The 26,408-nt window shown below is 41.4% G+C and overlaps 1 protein-coding gene across 2 annotated transcripts; it reads left to right on the plus strand.

Annotated features, from left to right (window-relative positions):
• Positions 1-498: 498 nt before the first annotated feature.
• Positions 499-24,940, plus strand: LOC117297555 (general transcription factor 3C polypeptide 3-like). 2 transcript variants are annotated; one of them, XM_033780651.1, is made up of 19 exons: positions 499-633; positions 6,559-6,838; positions 7,913-8,026; positions 8,588-8,859; positions 9,939-10,053; positions 11,229-11,395; positions 12,224-12,311; positions 12,604-12,760; positions 13,598-13,700; positions 14,020-14,104; positions 14,624-14,685; positions 16,781-16,961; positions 17,362-17,511; positions 18,874-19,049; positions 21,554-21,640; positions 22,330-22,428; positions 22,786-22,989; positions 23,235-23,322; positions 23,993-24,940. In XM_033780651.1, exons 1-19 carry the CDS (start codon positions 523-525, stop codon positions 24,163-24,165), a joined length of 2,712 nt encoding a protein of 903 aa, XP_033636542.1. In that variant the 5' UTR covers positions 499-522; the 3' UTR covers positions 24,166-24,940. The 2 variants fall into 2 exon arrangements, with proteins under 2 accessions (XP_033636542.1, XP_033636543.1); XM_033780652.1 differs by having other exon boundaries at positions 8,591-8,859.
• The last annotated feature ends 1,468 nt before the right edge of the window (positions 24,941-26,408 follow it).

Below are 26,408 nucleotides of genomic sequence, written 5' to 3' on the forward strand. Positions count from 1 at the left end.
TTCATGACCTCGGATTTTGGATCAGTTCAAGGACTTATCTGGGGAGAAAAAAGGGTGCGCGACCTATTGATGTGTGACCAATTGGGCCGTTGCAAAAATAAAGTATGACACAAAAAAAGCGTTTTCTTGTTATTAGAAATTTGTATTATTATAATACAAAAAAAACCTCTTATTTTGAACCTAATTATTTTTAGAATGAAAAGGAAAAACAATAGCAACAACTTATCCGGAGAACAACAACCGAACACAGTGGGTGCGTTCGTTTAGCTTCCATGTGTCTACCCCACGGTGCTCACTCTGGTCAGCCCCTGACAAGAGCTAAACGAACGACCACTCACCGCTCTCGTAGTGACGTCATGCACCTGGAGCCAGCCCCAAGGGACCCACTCCACAAGCTATTCGAACGCACCGGGGGCAGACCGGGGATGACCTTAACTGGCGCGCCATGACCTGTACAGTAATAACTATAGAGGGCGCACGTTCATTCGACGCCGCACGTGAAGTTTTTTCAACAACAACAACATGGAAGAAGGAACAGATGATCAAAAAATGTCAGTTGATCGAGAAGAATTAATCAGATACTTGAATGGTGAAATATCCTTCACTGAATGGCAACAACTTCAAGGACAAGATGTATGTTATTTTTTATTTATAAAATGTATGCATTGGTGATAGGCTTGCCAAGGCCAGCAGCCAGTCGCCTTCAATCGCAAACGAGAAGAGAAAGGGGTTAAGAAATTAATTGCATCTATTTCGTGAGAAATTCCCTATCTACTAAGTACTACTACTACACTAGCCTACTTGTTTTACACTAGGCATAGTAGGTTTTTTTTTAAACACTTTTTGTAATGGATGTCCGTTCTTCATTTTTCTTTTGAGATCCTCTTGATGAATTCATGATAGAATTTCTACCTAGGGAGGATTCTAATACTAAATACTAATACTAGGACTAGGTAACGAAGCAAATGCTCAAAGTTATTAATTATTGTCTACTCTATTTAATTTAATGATTTTTTTAAGACGTAAGTCTAATTCTAAATTAAAGTAGGCAAACACCACATCCACTCACAGCACACCACTGTCGACACAAATATTGCAATTTTTTTTCCTGATTGCGAAATGTGCACTATTTAATTTTGGCATTGAAACATTAAAAAATATAGCAGAGAAAAACATTGAAAACACTGCAAAGAGCAATTAAAATACAGTAAAAAAAAACCAGCCTGAGCCAGAAGGATTGGCTAAAAGAAACAGTTCCTGTCGAGAGGCTCTCCTCTCCAGCTGATCCTAAAAAGAACAACAATAAAGTAGAATTATAAAAATGTACAAATTAAGTATTCTATTTAGCAGCAAAAAAAGGAGCAAAGACACATAAAAATAGACATACAAGGGCACACAAGTAAGGTAGATAAAAATTGCCTCACAAAATAGAATGAAAGCAAAACAATATTTAGTTAATTTATATTAGTTAATACCTGTTTTGATTTGAGATTACACGGATGGCAAGGATTATTCTTTGATTATATTTATTCATGAACCGCTACATGTCTGTAACTAGGTAGCCATGTTTTAACTCTCTAAAGTCTGCCAAGAGAGGGCGCTATTACAATAACATGTAAAATCACCACATCTTCCTTTCTTTAAATAAAGAAGTTCATAATATGAAGTTATTGTCCTGACAGTGTACATGTATATAGTTCAAAGTTCACATTCCAGTTGATACGCGTATCGCGATGCGGTAGTGTTATGAAGACGATGCGGAAAAGTTCAGTGTTCATTCTCGAAGACTGGTGTTTATAAAAACAACTAAATTTCCTCAAGAAAACTTTAAATTTAAGAACTTGAAGATAATGCTGTAAACTCATTAACGCTGTAAACTCATGAACGCTGTAAACTAATAAACGCTAAGTTTAACTTGACTGTAAGTAAGGTTTGGCAAGTCTCGCGATTTATAGATCAAGTCTTATCGGTGGCTTAACAACTCGTCCGCTCCTGGTCATAGTAGCTGTTGGTTGAGTGATGTCGTTGTTGTTCGGCTCAACTGCTGTTGCGGTCGTGGTTGTTTCGAAATCCTGTTCTTTGGATGATGGCTCGATGAAGTCACACTGCTGTGGCGGTTGTGAAGCAACTCTCAAGTGCCGCCTATTACGACGTCTCGTGCCATTGCCTGTATCTACTTGATATGAACGGTTTGGCAATGCGGCTGTAACTACTCCGCCCTGAGACCACATATTCTTAGTCGTATCCAGCAGCCTCACGGTATCTCCTACTTGAAGTAGAGGAAGGTCACGGGATCCACCCTTTTGTTTTTCCTTTCGTGCGTCCTTTCTTTGCTTGAATGCTTTACTGTCCAGATGTTTAAAACCAAGCAAGCTGTCCACCATGGGAAGATTGGAACGAATTCTTCTGTTGTACAGCAGCTCTGCTGGGGATTTCCCGCACTCAAGTGGTGTACTGCGATAAATCTGCAAAGCTCTATAGATGTCTTGGCCACTGTTAACTGTTTTGCGGATCATGTTCTTGACAATTTTCACAGCATTTTCCACCAATCCATTTGACTGAGGATAGTGGGGACTCGATGTGGTGTGTGTGAAGTCCCAATCTGCTGAAAAGCGTTTGAATTCAGCACTGGAAAACTGGGGTCCATTGTCGGTGAACATTTCATGTGGAGTTCCCTGTCGCGAAAACACAGACTTCAAGTTGTTAATCACTGTGCCGCTGGTTGTGCTTGTCAATGTGCAAATTTCTACAAATTGTGAGAAGTAGTCTACAATGACTATATAGTTCTTACTGTTGAGTGTGAACAAATCTGCTCCTACCTTTTGCCATGGGCGGTCGGGAGTAGGGTGCGGCTGGAGTGTTTCTGCCGTCTGCTTTGGCTGGTATGTTTGACATGAGTTGCAATTTTTTACCATGTCAGCTACATCTTGGTTGATGCGAGGCCAATACATCACTTCTCTGGCTCTACGTTTACATTTCTCAATGCCGAGGTGACCTTCATGGATTTTCTCAAGCATGTTTCGGCGCATTGATGTTGGGATGATTATTTTAGTTCCCTTGAACAACATGTCGTCTGCTTGTGAAAGTTCATCACGTGCGTTCCAGTAATCGCTGATTGCAACTGGACATTTGCTCTTCACGTCGGGCCAACCTTCATTGATGATTGTGCTCAGTGTCTTGAGGGTTTCATCGCGTTTTGTCTCCAGGGCGATTTCTTTCTTCCTGTTAGAGGACACTGGCATGTTGGTCAATATTGTATTGACATAGGCTTGAATGTCATCCTCTTTGGAGCTGTCTTTATCTGCATGAGGATCGACTGCCCTTGAAAGTGTGTCAGCGGTATACATGAATTTACCCGGTGTGTAAGACACTTTCAAGTCGTAGCGTTGTACTCTGATGAGCATGCGTTGTACTCTTAATGGACAATCACACAGTGGTTTAGTGAACAACGGAATGAGTGGTTTATGGTCAGTTTCCACTTCTATTTGTTGTCCGTAGATGTACTGGTGAAAGCGTTCACATGCATAGGTTATGGCCAACAGTTCCTTTTCAATTTGGGCGTATCTTGTCTCGGCCGCTGTCATGGCTCTGGATGCATACGCCACTGGTGCCCATTCATTATCATACTGTTGTAGTAGAACTGCACCGAGCCCATTCTTTGATGCATCAGCTGATAGCTTGATGGGCTTTTTGGGGTTATAGAACCTGAGCACTGGCGCTGTTGTCAGTATAACTTTCAGTTCTTGCCACGCCTTTTCCTGTGCTTCAAGCCACATCCATTGATTCTTCTGGTCAAGCAAGCTGCGTAGTGGTGCTGACTTGGTAGATAGATCTGGAATGAATTTGCCCATGTAGTTGATCATCCCCATGAATCTTTGTACATCATTCTTATTTTGGGGTTTCTGCATGTTGAGGATAGCAGAGACCTTTTTGGGATCAGGCAAGACTCCTTGGTCGCTGATGACATCTCCAATGAAGGTCAATTTTCTCACCCCAAACTCGCACTTTTCTCGGTTCAGTTTGAGATTATTACGCTCTGCTATCTCTAGTACTGTCGGAGATTCTGGTCATGCTCTTCGCGAGTTGAACCCCAAACGATGATATCATCCATCATTGTGTTGACCCCTGGCACTTCAGAAAAGAGATCATGGATGATTTTGTGGTATACCTCTGGTGCACTGCTGATGCCAAAGGGAAGACGAAGGAAACGATACCTTCCAAACGGTGTGATGAACGTGCAAAGTTCTGAGCTGGCATCATCTAATTTGATTTGCCAAAATCCGCTTGAGGCATCAAGTTTACTGAAGAATTTTGCTCCTGCAAAGTGTGCTGTAATTTCAGCACGAGATGGCAATTTGTAGTGCTGTCTCTTGATTGCCCGGTTTAGATCTCGTGGGTCCAGACACACTCGGAGCTTGCCGTTTTTCTTGTCAACGACGCAGAGTGACGACACCCAATCTGTTGGTTGGTCTATCTTTGTGATCACCTGCATTTGCTCCATTTTGTCCAGCTCTTCTTTGAGCTTTCCCTGTAGAGGAAAAGGCACTTTCCTACATGCATGCTGGACAGGTATGGCATCTTCACTTGTTGTGATGTGGTGTGTTCCAGGTAGGCATCCTAACCCGGTGAACACATCTGCAAAATCTTCTACTTCGAGGGGTGTTTTAGTGATGTTTAGTACTCTTTTTATGAGGTTCATCTTCTCACAAGCTTGCAACCCTAACAATGGCTGATGATTACCTGGTGTGACTAGAAATGCAATGAAGTAGTTCTTACTTTTGTGTTGCACTTTCACCATACATTTGCCGGTGATGGGTATGTCTACTCCCGAATATCCTGTAGCCTTTACTTTTGCTGAGTGAAGCTTTGGCTGTGGTTTCATTTGTTGAAACAGCTTTTCAGGAAGGAGATTTGCTTGAGCCCCTGTATCTAACTTGTAGTTTACTTTTATACCATGTGTATGGAGTTGAAGTTTCCATTCATCGTTGCCTGAATCACCGTCTATCACATCCACAAAGAATTCTTCCATATCTTCTGGAGTTTCAGTGACGTTGTGTACATTTTTCTGTCTGTACGGAGAGCTTTGTGCACCCTTGCAGGCTTTTGCAAAGTGATTTATTTTTCCACATTTTGTGCACGTTTTTCCATGAGCAGGGCATGCACCATACTCGTGTGTTTGGGCACATCGATAACATGTCTTGTTACCCTTATTCGAAGCATGTGGAGACTTTTTGGAGAAATTTCCTTTGCCATTCGATCTTCGATCTTTTGCTCGTACTGCATCTACTACTGGCTTGCCGGATGGAGCTAGCTCTTTTGCTTGTAGCTTTGTGGTTTCTGCTGCTCTGCATAGCTGCATGACTTTTTCCAGAGTGAGGTTATCTCCCCTTAAGAGTCTCTCTCTTAAGCTATCCTCTGGAATTCCACAAATGATGCGATCTCTGATTAGCGAATCTTTAAGCTCGCCGAATTCACAAGATTTACTGCGGGTACGGAGTTCCGTAGCATACTGATCAATGGTTTCTCCTGGTTGCTGATCTCTGGTAAAGAATCTGTGGCGTTCAAATGTGATATTGCGCTTCGGCATGCAGTATTCCTCAAACTTCTTTAGCACAACATCTTGTTTCATACTATCATCTTCCGATTCAAAAATAAATGTGTTGTAGATGTCGAGGGCTGCCTCCCCTATGATATGAAGGAGAGTTGATGTCTGAGTCTTATCATCTTTCTCAGTTAATTCTGAAGCTATATTATACAATGTATATCGCTGCTTGAACCGTTTCCAATTCTCGGCAAGGTTGCCAGTCAGATCCAATGCCGGAGGTTGTGATAGATGGGGTAGATGTGCCATTTTAGTGTTCAAGATTGTCCTTTTATTGATGAGTATTATAGATCTCTGTCAGGTACATACCCCTATTATAAAGCCTGTAATAGCTAGACAACAGGAGGAGCAAAGCCCGTCCCCCAACGTATGAGATCAGTTCGACAATAAACGTTACAACGTTTTTTTTCTATGTCTTTTTATATCGGCAATTCTTGAGTTTTATGGCTGATTTATGGCTCACCTTCTATCAATCTTCAGCTATACTGTCTTGACAGGAGAAATCTTCACTTCTGACACCATGTTTTGATTTGAGATTACACGGATGGCAAGGATTATTCTTTGATTATATTTATTCATGAACCGCTACATGTCTGTAACTAGGTAGCCATGTTTTAACTCTCTAAAGTCTGCCAAGAGAGGGCGCTATTACAATAACATGTAAAATCACCACAATACCTTTGGTTAAATAGGGTAAATTGATAACCACTGGAGGAAGAATAATAATGCTACATGTAGCCGTGTCTGAAGGCCATATACACGTATAGCCCTACAACTAAAATGTCCTCGTAATGTATCAAAGTAAATCAAACTGATGAAGAACACAGTATGATCAAACGGGAAGTCAAGTACAGTGGCCATTCCAATGAGTTTAAACTTTTAACCTCCCAGCGGCCCAAAATAACCCTTGTGTACAGTGTATGTTCATCTCGTTCTTTTTTGCACTTGTCCTGTAGGTGATGCAGCTCCTCAGTTCAGAGGAGCACTTGGGCGCCGAAGACGCACCCGTAGAAGGAGCCGATATGGATGAGGATGCAAGTGATGAGAGCGATGAAGAAGAAGAGGAACATAAGGATGCAGAGGAGGGAAGGGAGAATCCAGAAGAAGAAAGAGGGGAAGATGATGATGCAGATAGCGACAGCGGAGATGGGGAGGAAGAGGGGGAGGGGGATCTTCGTGGTGACGACGATGAATATGTGCCTCCGAGAAGACGACAGTCTGCTTATAAGCCTACAGGTGAGCCTCCAAGCTTAACCCTCCTGGACCCGATTTCATGAAGCTGTTTTAAAAGCATAATATTCTGCTTAGAAAATTTCTTTGTGGTGACTACGATGAATAATGTGCCTCCTTGATGAAGACAGTATGCTTATAAGCCTATGCTCATCAAGCTTAACCCTCCTTCACTACTGCCTGAGCAATTTCATAAAGCTGCTAAGCAGATGTATTCTGCTTGGCAAATTTTTCTGTGGTGACTATGACCAATATGCTTTTTATAGGTGTTTAGGTAAACCTCATCTTGAGCTTTACATTCCTACTGTCTGGGCCCAAATTCTTTTAGGTGACGTTGACCTATATTTGCCTCCGGGAAGACATTATGCCTAGAGGTGAACCTCATCAAGCTAAACTCTCTTACTGCCAAGGCCCAATTTCACAAAGCTGTTAAGCAGAATGTTCTGCGCTTAGCAGATTTCTTTGTGGTGATGATGATGATTGCGTGCCTCAGGGCCGCCAGTCTGCTTAATATTATAAGCCTTGAGGTGAGCCTCATCAAGTAATCCTCCTTTACTACTGCCTGGGCCCAATTTCTTATGTTTCAAGAAGAATGTTCTGCTTAGCAAATTTCTTTGAACTTCATCAAGCTTATTGAACCCTCCTACTGCCTGGGCCTAATTCATATTTCTGCTTAGCAAATATCGACTAAGCAAGCTATGACGGGGGTTACAGTTGCAGAAATGGTTAACTGCATCAAGGAGTTCTGGCTAGTATACCTATTTTTGCTATGCAAAATTGTTTGTGTTTTAAGCAAGTTTTTATGCTTCATCCACTAAGGTTTGGAATGAAAGTTCGCACTATGTCAGATTGCTTATGATATTATGAGGTGCCTGCATCCACAACACACAGTCAACCCTCCTACTGTCTGACCATTAAATTATCATCCACTGCAGTTTTTTATAATTTCAATGATATAAGCTGTGCCAGCCTGCACACATGATGCACCCAGTGGATAATAGTGAATGGTAAAGTTGAAGTTTTCATGATTGAAATTGGTAAATGACAGTTTTATGCTTTGTATTTTCTCTTATTTTACAGGGAAAATTGGTCGGCCGAGAAAAACGCCGCCGGAACTGCTTACTCCAAAGAGAGGTAGAGGGCGCCCTCGCAAGGATAGAAGTGACATTTCCGGCCTCTCGTCAACATCACAAGGTAAACAAATGTGTCGTGGTTGAGCGGTCTGCACTGATTTTCATCTGTGGTGGCTGAGTTATCACAATGTCATTGGTGGTTGAACCTACACTGTGCTGCTGACAACACCAAAGCTTTGGTCCGGTGAACTAGACTGCTCGGCCACAACACGCCATTAATGTATGGTTACAATAATGCTCCTTGTTCCCGGTCTGGTTTAGCCTGCTACGGGGGACAGGGGTTTTTACAGCATAGCACCAAGACTCTGGAATTCACTTCCTGAAAACCTCGGGGAAAATACAAAACATCTCCCTTTTTCAGCAGCAACTGAAGACACACCTGTTCACACTTGCTTTCCCTACCATATGAGAATCCCCTCTTGTTCCATCTTGACCGGTGCATTGGAATAGTTTTCTATCAGATTTTAGTGAACCTTTACAATTGCTAGATCATTACTATTAATATGTATGTTAAGGAGGCTTCTGAGCTAGACAAGTATGGTTACCCAAAGGCCTTCGCCTCTTACGTTTACTGGTAACAATTTGGGTGTGATTTAACTCTTAGATTTATCAACTTTTGCAGCAGACAACTCGCCCCTTTCTCACGAAATGCGTCTCGGAAGGGCTGAAAAACGACAGTTGGCCAAGCGGGGCCGTAAGAAAGGTAACAGTCGAGTACCCAAGGGTCTGCAAGGGCTGATGGGAGAAGCCCACTTGTGCTTCGCCCGTGGTGGGCACCAGGAGGCCATCAAGATGTGCCTAGAGATCATCAGACAGGTTCCCCGGTGCCCAGACCCTTACCAGCTTCTGAGTATGATTTACGAGGATAAGCAAGACATGGAGAAATCACTTCAGGTGAGAAATGTAAAGATCAGAATGAAGTTCCCCAGAGTTGAGTTTCCTGATACAAGTTTCAATCAGAGTTGAGGTCCCAGTGTAGAAATCCTAGAGTTGAGTTTCTGGAAGTGAGCTCCCATAGTTGGTTGTCAGAGGTGAGTTTCTTGCAGAGTTCAGTTCCCAAAGTGGAAATCTCAAGTTGAGGTCCCAGAGCTGAGATTTGAGAGTTGACTTCCAATAAGTGATTACCCAGAGCTGAGTTTTGAGAGTTGAGGTCCAATAGGTGATTACCCAGAGCTGAGTTTTGAGAGGTGAGGTCCAATAGGTGATTACCCAGAGCTGAGTTTCGAGAGGTATAGGTCCAATAGGTGATTACCCAGAGCTGAGTTTCTAGAGGTGGGGTCCAATAGGTGATTACCCAGTGCTGAATTTCGAGAGTTGAGGTCCAATAGGTGATTACCCAGAGCTGAGTTTCGAGACGTGAGGTCCAATAGGTGATTACCCAGAGCTGAGTGTCGAGAGTTGAGTTCCAATAGGTGATTACCCAGAGCTGAGTTTCTAGAGGTGAGGTCCAATAGGTGATAACCCAGAGCTGAGTTTCGAGAGTTGAGGTCAAATAGGTGATTACCCAGAGCTGAGTTTGAGAGTTGAGGTCCAATAGGTGATTACCCAGAGCTGAGTTTCGAGAGTTGAGGTCCAATAGGTGATTACCAAGAGCTGAGTTTCTAGAGGTGAGGTTCAATAGGTGATTACCCAGAGCTGAGTTTCTACAGGTGAGGTCCAATAGGTGATTACCCAGAGCTGAGTTTCTAGAGGTGAGGTCCAGTAGGTGATTACCCAGAGCTGAGTTTCTAGAGGTGAGGTCCCAGAGTTGAAGTTCCAGAATTGGTTCTAAGTGTTCAGTTTCCAAAGTGGAAATCTCAGAGTTGAGTTCCCAGAGTTAAGGTTCCAGAGGCCAGGTCCCAGAGGCCAGGTCCTAGAGTTGGTTCTCGGAGATGAGTTTCAATCAAAGTTAAATTTTAATCAGAGTTCAATTTCAGAAGAGTTTTTAACTTTGCTGTTTTTTTTTTTTTTATATTCTTTGTTTGATTTCCTAGTTTTCTCTGATAGCATGCCATCTCAATCCAAGTGACTCTGAAGAATGGACTCGTTGTGCTGAGACGTGCCTAGAGCAGGATGATATTGACAAAGCTCTCCATTGTTATTCCAAAGGTATGCTTTGAAGTCTGACATTGTCACAAACGATGCTCACTTCTTAGATGAAGCTCTCTGCACCCATAGCCATTGCCGTGATACCCTGTACTCTTGCTGTGGTGTCCCTTGACAGAATTCACTCCGCAGTTAATAACGAGAAGTCTCCTCGATTTCACTACCCTCCGTCCGGGTAGTAGTTATGAAGCAGCACAATTCTTTTCAGAAACGTCTTAAAAATTCTGAAGAATTTACTCCAAGGTACAAGAACAATATCTCCCCAGCAAGTATATTTATAAGCATGGTGTTACTGCAGACTAAGTAAACATGGATACCTCACCATATTTTGGTTTTGAATGTACAACGTTGTTTGTTATTAGGACTGTATACCTAGTTCTGTGAACAAAAATATTACTCAGGTGGATTCGAATCCACGACCCTTGCAATTCTAGAGCAGTGTCTTTCCAACTCGACCACCAAGTTGCCCATTAGCTAGAGGCAGTTAGAAAACCTATATTTAGCTCACACCCTATATTTAGCTCACATCTTTTATTTAGATACATCGCCATGCAATGCTTTAAATCCCATAGACCCCAGTTTCACCATTAACTGGATTCGAACCCACGACCCTTGCAACTCTAGAGCAGTGTCTTTCCAACTCGACCATCGAGATTTCCCAGTAGCTAGAGGCAGTTAGAATCCTATATTTAGCTAAAACACCTTTTATTTATGTAGATACATCGCCATGCAATGCCTTAAATCCCATAGACCCCAGTTTCACCATTAACTGGATTCGAATCCACGACCCTTGCAATTCTAGAGCAGTGTCTTTCCAACTCGACCATCGAGATTTCCCAGTAGCTAGAGGCAGTTAGAATCCTATATTTAGCTCGTCTCCTATATTTAGCTCACATCTTTTATTTAGATACATCGCCATGCAATGCTTTAAATCCCATAGACCCCAGTTTCACCATTAACTGGATTCGAACCCACGACCCTTGCAACTCTAGAGCAGTGTCTTTCCAACTCGACCATCGAGATTTCCCAGTAGCTAGAGGCAGTTAGAATCCTATATTTAGCTAAAACACCTTTTATTTATGTAGATACATCGCCATGCAATGCCTTAAATCCCATAGACCCCAGTTTCACCATTAACTGGCCAAAAATGTCTTTTCCCTCTTGAATCAATCGGACAGCGATCCGGTACAATCCTTGCGATCTGAGTAACCATATGGAGAGAATCCACCTGTATGAGCAGCTACAGGACAAGAAGAAAGTGTTGGATTGTTACCAGGTCTTACTGAAAGCTTTACCTGAAGACCAAGGGGAACAGTATATGCAGCTGGCCAAGGATATTGTCAAGGTATTTTAAAGGCAGTGGACACTGTTGGTAATTTCTCAAAATAATTCTGAGCATAAAACCTTACTTTGTAACGAGTAACGGGGAGAGGTTGATAGTATAAAAATATTGAGTGGCTCAGAGTGGAATGGGAGGAACATTATCGCCTCATGAAATGGAACATCGAAATCAAGCATCAGAAAGCACACAACTTCGTGTGACAAGGGTGTTTTTTCTTTCATTATTTTCTTGCAACTTGACCAATTGAGCTCAAATTTTCACAGGTCTGTTATTTTATGCATGTTGAGATACACCATGTTAGAAGACTGGTCTTTGACAATTTAACCAATGGTGTCAAGTGTCTTTAAAGACTATAGACACAGTAAGGAATTGTCAAATTTGTGTGCTTCCAGGTGCATAATAAAAGGCTTCAGGCCTGAAATCTTGGAGTGAGAAATTTCCTCTTTCTCAAAAACTATGTTATTTCAGAGGGAGCCTTTTTGAATCGCAGAAAAACACAGTTCAAGATTATTAAAATCCCCAAAACACCCTAAAAAAGGGAGGATATTTAAAAAATACATAACCGGTACACTATACGATCGACAAAGTATTTTTCTGGCACGAAAATAAAACTTGGATGGGTAAAATAGACAATTATAAAACAGGATTTAAAGCTGTGATCCAGCACAGACTTTAAAGATGTGGCAACTACAAGCAGCACCATCTATCATTGCAGGCTGGTCAAGTTTGTATACCTTTCAAAAGTGGATGATGTAGAATAGTTTTAAAAACAGGTAACAGGGTTAAATTTGAAGCACCAAGATTAAGAGTTGTTTTTGATTCCTCTTCCAGGCTCATCACCAAGATGGAGATATAAAGCCGGCACTAGACATCATCGAGACGGCATTCTCTAAATACCCACATCTCATCAGGTCCGAAGGTAATAATAATAATATTAGCTATTTTTTGTTCACACCCGAAGGGCGTCTCCAAGTGCTTCCAACATTATTACCCCCGGTCACTGGGCCGTTAATTCATTCCTTAAACCGTCTCAGCCCCCCTTCCATCTCATCTAAAGACTGTGCAACAAATATGCGCTACTGAAGTAAATCAATCACAAGAACCATTTCTGCCCTCACACGGATAAAACAAATAAAACTGCTGTCATATGTTTACAGTCACTTGTTAACTTAAAAATAATTTGTAACTTGATACTGGTATCTTTTGGGCAGATGTGAACATTTTAGCCGAGCTCCACATAGTCAATCGCAAGTATCAGCAAGCTCTACAAGTCATGTCAGACCACTGTGGGGTCATGATCAAGTCCAAAGATGATAACAGTGCTGTCCTCGAAATGGAACAACTCTCATTGTCCGAAAGAGATAACGGGTGAATATTTTAGATGATTTTTTTTTTTACGGATCTACAGTGGAAGACAAGGGCCCAGTTTCATATTGCTCGATAAGGCTAAGCAAACAAAATAAAGCTTACCAGATTAATGCTACTACCAAAAATAACATGTCCCATGCTCCATTTCTCACTGGTATCCTGCTTATTTTACAAAATTTGTAGGCAAAGTTGTCTGCTTAAACAGCTCAAACAATTATTTTGTCTGAAATGCCCGGTTGATATCTATACTGCCACCTCGCTAAAAGGAGGTTTGATTGACAGTGCCATGTAAACATGGTAAATACCATGACAGACATCTATTCAGCTGAAACTTTCATAGGTGACGCTTGTTGAATCTTTCTGTATAACGTTCCCTATAAATCAGCATGACCTTGACAAATGATAACCTTTCCTTAAAGCCATTGGACACTTTCGGAAACAGTATTGTCCAAAGGCCCACACTTCGTGTATCACAACTTATATATAAAATAACAAACCTGTGAAAATTTAGGCTCATCAGGTCATCGGAGTCGGGAGAAAATAACAGGTAAACCCACCCTTGTTTCCCCACGTTTCGCCATGTCATGACATGTGTTTAAAATAAATCTGTAATTCTCGCTATCGAGAATTGATATTGTTTTAATGTTTTCTCAAAAAGTAAAGCATTTCATGGAATAATATTTTAAGATAATTATTTGTAAATCTGTGAACTTTTAATTTTTTTTTCTGTACTGAAAGTGTATAATGGCTTTAAACACGTTTACAACATCTCTGTAAAGTTTGTCACAACGCACACAAAATTATTACAGAAACTCCAATCATTCATTTCACACACAGACAGGACATCATGGATGTAACGGTACCAGAGGGGTTGCCAATAGACCTGATAGCCAAGCTAGGAGTGTGCCTCATTCACTGCAAACAGTTCCAAACTGTCAAGGTAATTATAACAAACAACAACAATCTTAGTACGATAACTTTTTAGTTCCAAGATTGTTCCTCAATGCATAGTAGAATGTTGCACTCTACTTATGCATGCGTAACTATTCTGTGCTAACTTCTTGTGCTAGTTGAAATCCTGAAAAATGTAGCGCATCTGCATCCCATATCCTAGTACTGCACTGGCGCTTGTGTGATAACATATAATATTAAACAGATACACTGCTAATACCAGTGGGCTATTGTTCAACCTTTTGATTGAGTAGCAGAGAAGACCATTTTCTTACCATCGGTCTAAAAAATATATTTTTTGTTTACAGGGAGTGGTCGAGATGTTGTCTGCTAAGAGTCCAAACGAGATGGGAGATTTGTATCTGGATGTTGCAGAGGCGTACATAGATCTGGGTAGGTTTTTATGAAATGATATAATAAATAAATCATAATAGTAATAATAAACTACAGCATTTATAAGGCGCACTTTACTGAAAAAGAGGAACATTCAAAGGCAGCAGTCAAGTTTTGTCAAGATGTTGGAAAGCAAGCAAGAACAAGTGTGTGTTGAGTTTCTGCTGGAAGAGAGTGATGTTGTGTATTTGTCTGAGGTATTTCGGAAGTGAGTTCCAGTGTCTTGGTGCTATGTTGGAGTATGTCCTGTCCCCGTAACTGGCCAGCAAGTTCGAGGAACATGGAGCGTATTGCTGATAGATCTTAGACCTGGTCTAGTTGTACGAGGTGTCAAGAGATCGTGATAATAAAGATATTAATAGTAACTTCTTATATAGCGCTCAAACTGATTACTCAGTGATGCTCATGGCAATACAACACTCAATTTACCTGCAACGTATTGTGGAGCTACGTTTTTGAAGTATGAGACCTATTCCTTAACATAGCACCATGTAATGATTTTGTTCTGTTTAACTTCAGGTCATTTTGTAGACGCACTGTCGTTACTGGAAGTTCTAGTCGACACAGAGAACTACAACTTGGTACGTTTCTTTTAGACCTAAATCAGATTTTAATTTTGCTGGTGATGAAGAACCAACCATAAGCAGTGTACTTCACATGGCAGTTGGGCTGGTAACCTGTATTGAACCTTTTCTTGCTTAAATACAAGACTCCCTTGTACTCCGGGCTAGCTCGGTGGTCTAGTGGTAAGACATCTGCTCTAGCAGGGCAAAGGACGTTGGTTTGAATCCCCTAGCCACTGGACTAGCTCGGTGGTCTATTGGTAAGACATCTGCTCTAGCAGGGCAAAGGACCTTGGTTTGAATCCCATAGCCACTGGACTAGCTCGGTGGTCTAGTGGTAAGACATCTGCTCTAGCAGGGCAAAGGACCTTGGTTTGAATCCCATAGCCACTGGGCTAGCTCGGTGGTCTAGTGGTAAGACATCTGCTCTAGCAGGGCAAAGGACCTTGGTTTGAATCCCATAGCCACTGGGCTAGCTCGGTGGTCTAGTGGTTAGACATCTGCTCTAGCAGGACAAAGGACAGTGGTTTGAATCCCATAGCCACTGGGCTAGCTCTGTGGTCTATTGGTAAGACATCTGCTCTAGCAGGGCAAAGGACGTTGGATTGAATCCCATAGCCACTGGGCTAGCTCAGTGGTCTATTGGTAAGACATCTGCTCTAGCAGGGCAAAGGACGGTGGTTTGAATCCCATAGCCACTGGGCTAGCTCAGTGGTCTATTGGTAAGACATCTGCTCTAGCAGGGCAAAGGACGGTGGTTTGAATCCCATAGCCACTGGGCTAGCTCGGTGGTCTATTGGTAAGACATCTGCTCTAGCAGGGCATAGGACAGTGGTTTGAATCCCATATCCACTGGGCTAGCTCGGTGGTCTAGTGGTTAGACATCTGCTCTAGCAGGTCAAAGGACGTTGGATTGAATCCCATAGCCACTGGGCTAGCTCAGTGGTCTATTGGTAAGACATCTGCTCTAGCAGGGCAAAGGACGGTGGTTTGAATCCCATAGCCACTGGGCTAGCTCGGTGGTCTATTGGTAAGACATCTGCTCTAGCAGGGCATAGGACGTTGGATTGAATCCCATAGCCACTGGACTAGCTCGGTGGTCTAGTGGTAAGACATCTGCTCTAGCAGGGCAAAGGACGGTGGTTTGAATCCCATAGCCACTGGGCTAGCTCGGTGGTCTATTGGTAAGACATCTGCTCTAGCAGGGCATAGGACGTTGGATTGAATCCCATAGCCACTGGGCTAGCTCAGTGGTCTATTGGTAAGACATCTGCTCTAGCAGGGCAAAGGACGGTGGTTTGAATCCCATAGCCACTGGGCTAGCTCGGTGGTCTATTGGTAAGACATCTGCTCTAGCAGGGCATAGGACGTTGGATTGAATCCCATAGCCACTGGACTAGCTCGGTGGTCTAGTGGTAAGACATCTGCTCTAGCAGGGCAAAGGACAGTGGTTTGAATCCCACAGCCACTGATGAGCTAGCTCGGTTGTGTAGTGGTAAGACATCTGCTCTAGCAGGGCAAAGGACGTTGGTTTGAATCCCATAGCCACTGGGCTAGCTCGGTGGTCTATTGGTAAGACATCTACTGTAGCAGGGCATAGGACGTTGGTTTGAATCCCATAGCCACTGGGCTAGCTCGGTGGTCTAGTGGTTAGACATCTGCTCTAGCAGGACAAAGGACAGTGGTTTGAATCCCATAGCCACTGGGCTAGCTCTGTGGTCTACTGGTAAGCCTCTGCTCTAGCAATGCAAAGGTTGTGGGTTCGAATCCCACCTGAATGAAAACATGTGGTTTATTTCACATCAATCAGGAAAGTACTAAGTATAGAGTGCTTGAAACAAATCAGTGTAAGGGTAAAGGCTGAGTCACACTGCAGCGAATTGACAACGATAACGATCACGACGCAAAGAGAACGCATTGAATTGGTTGAATTGCTCCACGCAGAATACGCACACGCTCATTCAACCAATTGAATGCGTTCTCTTTGCGTCGCTATCGTTATCGTTCTAGTTATCGCTGCAGTGGGACCGGGCCTTAACACTAATTATATTTTTTATTCCCAATGCAACAACACTTTTTCAAGTTTTATAATATTCTTGATACTTTGCTTCAGGCCGCTGTATGGCTTCGCTACGCTGAGTGCCTCACCTCCCTTGGGGAGTTGGGATCAGCAGCCAACGCCTACCGCCAGGTCCTACTGAAGGTACCCAACCATCTCGATGCTAGAATTGCTCTCGCAATGGTGGAACGTAAACGAGGAAATGAAGATGTAGCGCTAGAGATCCTATCAGTAGGTGAGTGCTCAAATAGGTGACCATTTTTAAGCGCCTGCGAATGGGTTTATGAGATTGCATACCTGCTATCCCCTTTTTTCCTGTTTTTTTTTTAAATCTTATTTGATTTTTTTTTATTTTAGATGCCAAAAAATGTGGACATCTTGGTTTAAAGGGGAGGAATACATGTATATACAAATAATATATTCAACACACATGCATGTTTGTGAATCGAGAAGTTCTGTTTGTTCTCCCATTGGGGTTTCTACACGAAAGAGAAGCGAGGATGTCCTCGCTCTGTGAAACACCCAGATCCCTTTTTGTTAGAGTCCTCGAATTCAACGGGGCCCAATTTCAAGGCTCTGCTTACCGCCGAATTCTGCTCTTACGATCACGAACCTTTTAATATTATCATCATCAGTATCAGAAGATCACACTAGTGATGTTCAAGTAGTGAGGCAGAGGTCGTTACTGTTGTACTCTAAGGGATTTCTTAAAGAGTTCATCCAAGATGGTCTCCTCTTGCTGAGAGCTTACGTCAAAGACGCCTACCAGCATCATGGAGGAAGTGGTAAGCACAAATACCTATATGTATGGAAGTGGTAAGCACAAATACCTATATGTATTGAAGTGGTAAGCACAAATACCTATATGTATTGAAGTGGTAAGCACAAATACCTATATGTATTGAAGTGGTAAGCACAAATACCTATATGTATGGAAGTGGTAAGCACAAATACCTATATGTATTGAAGTGGTAAGCACAAATACCTATATGTATGGAAGTGGTAAGCACAAATACCTATATGTATGGAAGTGGTAAGCACAAATACCTATATGTATGGAAGTGGTAAGCACAAATACCTATATGTATGGAAGTGGTAAGCACAAATACCTATATGTATGGAAGTGGTAAGCACAAATACCTATATGTATGGAAGTGGTAAGCACAAATCTAGTTCCAGGATTGCTTCTTAAAGGGTTTCGATAGCTTTTGTAGTTCACTATTTTGGCCTTTGCCAAGTTACACAATGTAGTAGTTTAAGTATAAACATTTATGTATGTTTTGTTCTTATTCTTGGAGCTTATTATCAATGTTTTGACATGTAAATTTTCCCATTTTATCTTTTTAATGATTGACAAATAAATTATTGAATTGAATAAACCGGACTGTTCTTTTCAGAACTATGTAGTCTCCTGAACTCTGTAATCTACTTTGCAGAATAAGATATGTACACAAACCCCCAAAAACAAGTTATAAAAAACAATAATTGGCTCTTCAAACTGAACTATCTATCCCTATTGATGTCAGTCTCCCAAATGTGTCAATAACTTTCTTCGGGTGTGCTAGTCAGTCGTTCACCCAATTACTGCTGTTTAGCCAGGGATTACACCTACATGGAACAAGAACAGATGGATCACTTTAAAGACATTGGACACTATTGGTAATTGTCAAAGACTAGTCTTCTCACTTGGTGTATCTCAACATATGCATAAAATAACAAACTTAGGAAAATTTGAGCTCAATCGGTCGTCGAAGTTGCGTGATAATAATGAAAGAAAAAACCACCCTTGTCACACATAGTTGTGTGCTTTCTGATGCTTGATTTCGAGACCTCAATTTTAGAATTTGAGGTCTCGAAATCAAATTCGTGAAAATTTACTTCTTTCTTGAAAACTACGTCACTTCAGAGAGAGCTGTTTCTCACAATGTTTTATACTATCAACCTCTCCCCATTACTCGTATCAAGAAAGGTTTTATGATGATAATTATTTTGAGTAATTACCAATTGTGTCCACTGCCTTTAAGAGGATGCAACTTTTAATTTCAAGTTTTACATGTATAAGGGAGAACTGATTCTCTTTTGGTTCTTTACTTGATAAAATAATGATTTGTGATAATACATTTCCTGGATGGATTATTTGGTATCAGTCTCTGACAATCAGCTGTGCGGTAACCTGAGTCATTTAGACCACGACGAGTGGTATACTCTCTACTGTAAGACACTCCGAGCTCTCCTTCAGACCGGTCAGCTTGCCGAGGCCCAGACTCTCTCCAATTCCGCCATTGTCTCCAAGAGGTTCTGCATTACGCTCAAGAGAAAATTGGTACGCTCGTTTTATTTGATTTATTATGGTTTTGAAGCCAAGGCCTCTATGAAAAGCGAACTTTATCACTGATGATGACTAGAGCAAGCTAGTGCCGTTAATTTTGATCCTAAAAGCTAAAGTAGTAGTCCCAGCCAATTGTCTATACCTTCCGCCGGGTAGTAGTTAAAAAGCAGGACAGTTCTTTTCAGAACTTAGAAGTCTCCCGAACATCCGATAAATCTACTCCATGGTAGTAGAATAAAGCAAGACAGTTCCCTAAGAACAAACTCTACCTGGCAAGTAGATACACACATGGTGTTACCACAAACCAAATATAAAGCAAGACAGTTCCCTAAGAACAAACTCTACCTGGCAAGTAGATACACACATGGTGTTACTGCAAACCAAATATAAAGCAAGACAGTTCCCTAAGAACAAACTCTACCTGGCAAGTAGATACACACATGGTGTTACCACAAACCAAATATAAAGCAAGACAGTTCCCTAAGAACAAACTCTACCTGGCAAGTAGAAACACACATGGTGTTACCGCAAACCAAATATAAAGCAAGACAGTTCCCTTAGAACAAACTCTACCTGGCAAGTAGAAACACACATGGTGTTACCGCAAACCAAATATAAAGCAAGACAGTTCCCTTAGAACAAACTCTACCTGGCAAGTAAATACACACATGGTGTTACCGCAAACCAAATATAAAGCAAGACAGTTCCCTAAGAACAAACTCTACCTGGCAAGTAGATACACACATGGTGTTACTGCAAACCAAATATAAAGCAAGACAGTTCCCTAAGAACAAACTCTACCTGGCAAGTAGATACACACATGGTGTTACTGCAAACCAAATATAAAGCAAGACAGTTCCCTAAGAACAAACTCTACCTGGCAAGTAGATACACACATGGTGTTACCGCAAACCAAATATAAAGCAAGACAGTTCCCTAAGAACAAACTCTACCTGGCAAGTAGATACACACATGGTGTTACCGCAAACCAAATATAAAGCAAGACAGTTCCCTAAGAACAAACTCTACCTGGCAAGTAGAAACACACATGGTGTTACCGCAAACCAAATATAAAGCAAGACAGTTCCCTAAGAACAAACTCTACCTGGCAAGTAGATACACACATGGTGTTACTGCAAACCAAATATAAAGCAAGACAGTTCCCTAAGAACAAACTCTACCTGGCAAGTAGATACACACATGGTGTTACTGCAAACCAAATATAAAGCAAGACAGTTCCCAAAGAACAAACTCTACCTGGCAAGTAGATACACACATGGTGTTACTGCAAACCAAATATAAAGCAAGACAGTTCCCTAAGAACAAACTCTACCTGGCAAGTAGATACACACATGGTGTTCCTGCAAACCAAATATAAAGCAAGACAGTTCCCTAAGAACAAACTCTACCTGGCAAGTAGAAACACACATGGTGTTACCGCAAACCAAATATAAAGCAAGACAGTTCTCTAAGAACAAACTCTACCTGGCAAGTAGATACACACATGGTGTTACTGCAAACCAAATATAAAGCAAGACAGTTCCCAAAGAACAAACTCTACCTGGCAAGTAGATACACACATGGTGTTACTGCAAACCAAATATAAAGCAAGACAGTTCCCTAAGAACAAACTCTACCTGGCAAGTAGATACACACATGGTGTTACCGCAAACCAAATATAAAGCAAGACAGTTCCCTAAGAACAAACTCTACCTGGCAAGTAGATACACACATGGTGTTACTGCAAACCAAATATAAAGCAAGACAGTTCCCTAAGAACAAACTCTACCTGGCAAGTAGATACACACATGGTGTTACCGCAAACCAAATATAAAGCAAGACAGTTCTCTAAGAACAAACTCTACCTGGCAAGTAGATACACACATGGTGTTACTGCAAACCAAATATAAAGCAAGACAGTTCCCTTAGAACAAACTCTACCTGGCAAGTAAATACACACATGGTGTTACCGCAAACCAAATATACATGCATATAGAGCAAGCTAGTGGAAATGTTGAGACCAATTAAGAACTCACTCTGAGCTAGTGAAGTAGTAGTCCCGGCAGATTTTCTACCTTTCGCCGAGGTAGTATATTAAAAAGCAGGACAGTTCTTTTCACGACTGAGAAGTCTCCCCAATTCCAAAAAATCTACTCCGCGATAGTAAAATATAAAGCAAGACAAGTTCTCAAAAGAACATACATGTAATCTAGAAGATACAAGTAGATAAACACATGGTGTTACAGCGAACCAAATATACATTGATACCTCACCATGCAATGCCTCAAATCCCACATTAATCACTGTATTGCCAAGAACCAATTGTCCATATTGGGCTCCAATATTCAATTTTGGAGTGTCACTGTAACACTGGACAGTGCATAATAAAGGACAACACATGAAGCGTTCTCCACCAATCAAAATGATCTCATGGTGTAAAGGAATTTTTAGTGCTTGTAATTATAAATTATTAAAAAATATTCTGTCCTGATTCGTAGGATGTAGAGTTTATGGGAGTCTGCGTTTGTTTCCTGAACAAAAATTACAAAGTGGCTTACGATGAGATTCGACACTTCTTATACAAAGTAAGTCACTGTTGCAATCAATTGTGATATATACATTACATGTGTTGAAGATAAACGAATGCCTTCTCATAGTGACCAAACATTTTCTCCTTTGTAGGGAATTTGCAAATTGCAAGGGTTAACAAGGCAATGATTAGGGGTAAGGGAGGCAGTTAAGGGCACCAAGGCGAACAACCAGGGGCAATAATAATAATAATAACCGTATTTATAACGCGCCTTTTGCCAAAGGATACAAAGCGCCAGGTATTATTACTGCAAGGAGTGGGACGAAGTTTGAGATATAAGACCTAATCCTTACAGCACCATGTAATGGTTTACAAGGTGCTGTGGCGCAATATGCTGCCAGTCCGGCCAGGAACACCGGGGCGAGCCCCTTCTCTTTACGATAAAGTGCACTGGGTTCTTTTATATGTGTTTATACAACACATGGGACCAACGGCTTTTGTCTATCCGAAGGACGAAGCAATGGTTAAGTGTCTTGCTTAAGGACACAGTGTCATGGCTGGGGATTCGAACCCACACTCTGCTGATCAGAAACACCAGAGTTTGAGTTCGGTGCTCTTAACTGCTCGGCCACGACACTTCCACATTGGCAATTGCCTCCGTGAAGCATTAGGCCTGAATGAGGGACCAGGTTAACTTCTCTTGCTCACGTGAGTTTCTTTTTGTCTCACGTTTTGTGCGCTCAGTATCCGAACTGTGCAGCTGCCTGGAATTTCTTCTCATACATCACCAACCTCAGCAATGATACCCGCCATCACCGATTCTGCCTTCGCTTGACAATCAATGTAAGTCATCATGAATTTCGGGTCACCTCCGGTCCCCTCCCCCTAAACCCAAAACTCCAAAACCCCCCCTCCCAAACCCGAATCCGTCCGGCCACGACACATGGCAACAATATTTTCAAAAGGAAAATGATTACTCCATAAATAATTGTTGTGGGCACCGAATATGTTTCTGTATACCAACTCTAAGTGGTTAATGTCAGGATTTCACTAAATAAAGTGGCTGATTTGGACCTGTACCTATAGGGTGACACATCATTGTAAGTGTAAATCCTGTGTTTAACGGTCGTTTTGATTTCCCATATGTACAAACTTGACTACCGCTGTTGCAAGATCTTTTTAAACTTCTCACTCCCACAGAAATTACAAAACAACTTTGCCCTGTGTATACTGAACGGCCACAACGCCATGGTCAGTGGTAGTTTCAAGAATGCTGTTGGGGAGTACGTGCGAGGGTTTCGGCAAAGAGTAGACGACCCGTTTGTGAATATGATGATCGGCGTTTCCATTGCACACATGGCATGCCAGCGATACACCATCAAGAGGAACTCTCTCTTTGTTCAGGTTGGTACACACCTCTTGTTATGTGTTATATGTACATTCATAATAAGGCATACAAAAATTGGATTGTTTTGATTTCCCTTTTCCCGACCAACCATAAGGATAGCAAAATCTTGGTCGCCTTTTAATTTTTGTCCCTTTTTTAATTGGTGTCAATAACTTTGTATTTATTTAACGTGTCAACCTTAAATGGTGCTACATAAATTTATTGGCTCATGCATTTAATCTTGCTGTTTCTTATTTGTCAGGCGTTTGCATTTCTCAAGAGATACGAGGAATACAGAGGGGTCTGTCAAGAAACATGCTACAACATCGGCCGGGCCCTCCATCAAATAGGTATGAAACTTATGTTTTGTGTATTTTATACCGACCCTCCCGACACCCGGCATGCCCCATGGTCCCATGGAGCCAATTACAATGGTAGCCAATTGTGGTAACCTGTCAATTTTTGTGGTCAGTCGCATGTCAATAGCACAAGGACAAAAGCTCTTGAATCAAAGGGATATTTCAGCATGAATTCCAGTACCCTTTGTCCCCCTTTTTTACAGGGGAAATGAAGAGGTACATTAAGGTGCATGCCTGTGAATGCAACACAAAATGATGTCTGTCTGTCTGTGGCAGGTATACATTTAAGCCGGTCAACTGACTGCAATAAGTGGACGCTCCAAACTAAAGTTTTCATGGACATCCACCGCAAGCCAGTTTGAAAAAGTTAGGCTGAAAAAGACGTCATCTGACATAAAGTTGTCAAAATGATTTCTATGGACATGCTGGTATGAAGGACTAGAACCTTTCCTTGAAAATAAACTTGAAGCAAAAAGAATGGACAATAAAGTTGGTTGAATTACGTTGGTCATTAACCATGAGCAGTTAATATTTTGCCGGGGCAGTCTACAATTACATGGATATAACAGGTGTTAGTTGTCATATGAAAAGGATGTGTTATTCTAGCCTCTTTTTCTAATGGATTTTTCCCATAATGGAATATATTCTTTGTCACCCATAGGTTTGCTTCACATGGCCACTCGTTACTACCACAAGGGGCTTGAGCTACCGCCCTCTACTGACGACCCAAGGTTTGACCTTCGAGCCGAGCTTGCTTTTAATCTCTCTCTAATCTATCGACACAGCGGCAATGAGGAAATGGCCATTGAACTATTGAGCAATACGGTTATATGAAAGACTACCCTCTATTGGGGACTCGGGTTACCTTTAACCGAGTGTATTAAGGGGTGTCGGTGATATGAAGAAATGGGTATGGTGTCATTTTAAAGCGAGATGACTGCTGCCCTCTGGTGTTGAAGCATCAACGAAGGCCTGTTGCCCATCACGGTTTTCACTGAACAATAGAGGTGTGACAGTGATAAAGGGTATTGTTCTCAAATTATCTCCTGGTTTGTGCCACACAAGAACCAAGTTATATTGCTTTCCCATGGTTACTACCACCAGGCCTGGAAATAACCCACAGCAATTGCTGTGATGCCCTGTGCTTTTGCTGTTTTGCCATTTGCAATGTTACTATACAGGTAAAAAAATAATTCTTAGAGGTGACCCTCACCAGAGGGAAATTGCTGTGTACAACTGAGTGACAAGTGAGTCAGCCTTGCTACCATGGGCAGCGCGCAGTAGCGTCGAATCAACGACAATTGACTCGCCAATAGGTACTGCCTTGCACACTTGTTAAAAAGATATCACAACATTTCAAAAACTAATGTGAGGGAGCCAGTTTTTCTGTGACTTGATGCCTCTTTTGATTGATTATCGTGGACAAGAATTCAAAAACCCACATTTTTGTAATGGGACAGAATTGGACAGTTTTGGAAGTTGACAGGGTATATGAGTTGGAAGGGTATATAAGTTGGAAGGGTATATAAAGGACATTGCCATTTTACACCATTTAAAGACACTGGACACTATTGGTAATCGTCAAAGACCAGTCTTTTCACTTGGTGTATCTCAACACATGCATAAAATAACAAACCTGTGAAAATTTGATCTTGATTGGTTGTCGGAGTTGCGAGATAACTATGAAAGAAAAAAACACCCTTGTTGTCACCAAAGTTGTGTATTTTCAGATGCTTGATTTCGAGACCTCAAATTCTAAATCTCACAATGTTTTATACTACCCCCCCCCCCCATTACTCGTCACCAAGTTAGGTTTTATGCTAAAAATTATTTTTATTAATTACCAATAGTGTCCACTGCCTTTAGCATGATGTTGGAGACCTATAACATTTTCTTCCACTTTCATAAGTGCTCTATCTATTGGGAAATGAATAGAGCATGTATCTGAGAGTCTTGGAAGGGTAGCAATCTTCATAACAATTAACCAAATAAATAAATACAAATCACAAAACAGGAATACTATAGTAAGCTACATGTACACACAACAGAAAAAAACAAGGTCTCTTGTTACTGCCACATACGAGCACGAGTTTATTTTAACAGATTTATAAAACGGAAAATATACAGAACTTTCATATTTGTAGATATGAATGATCTGTGTACTCGACCAAAGTTTGTATATTGCGACACACTGTGCACTTTATAACTACAAAACCATCAGAATCTCGGCAAATTCTTAAGATCAACCCATTTAAAGGCACTGGACACTATTGGTAATGAGCAATGAAGAGCTGTTAATAGAATACAAATTTTGAGAAACGGCTCCCTCTGAAGTAACATATTTTTTGAGAAAGGTAGTTTCTCACTCAAGTAAAAAAATACTTCAGGCCAGAAGCCTTTTATTAGGCATCTGAAAGCACACAAATTTGTGCAGTAAGCATGGTAAGTGTGTTTTTTCTTTTGTTATTCTCTTGCAACTTCTATGATCAATTGAGCCCAAATTTTCACAGGCTTTTTAACTTTATGAATATATGTTGGGATACACTAAGTGACAATACTGGTCTATGACAATGACCAACAATGTCCAGTGCCTTTCAAATGTCCTAAAGGTTTGAGTCTGCAGTTTGATGGCAGATCACAACAAGTTAGTTTTGGCTTAGGATCGACCAGTCATACGAATCTTATCAGAGTCTATATAACTGTTTAAGCCATGGATGACAATGCTGTATACGTGTAAGTATCTAATAATGACTGTTCATTCTTGTTCTAATACATACCACTATACAATTGTTGCACGCTGTGACAGGGTCCATGGCGTTTTGTACACCCGAGGGGGAAAATGGCACCCAAGGCGAAACCGAGGGTGCCATTAACCCTGGTTCTCGACCAATCAAACTTCACAGTTAGTTACCGAGGTACATGTATAACAATCTATGGTGTGTCCACCAGTACTGGTGTCTACAAATCATGTGTTATGTTTGTTCGGAGTAAATTGGAATGCATGCTGCATGTTTTTGTTTATTTCATATTTGCGTATAACATAATTGGGTTACCAAAACACAATGCATATTTTGTTA

This window comes from Asterias rubens, chromosome 12, assembly GCF_902459465.1.
Source record: "Asterias rubens chromosome 12, eAstRub1.3, whole genome shotgun sequence".
In the NCBI taxonomy this organism is placed as follows: Eukaryota; Metazoa; Echinodermata; class Asteroidea; order Forcipulatida; family Asteriidae; genus Asterias; species Asterias rubens.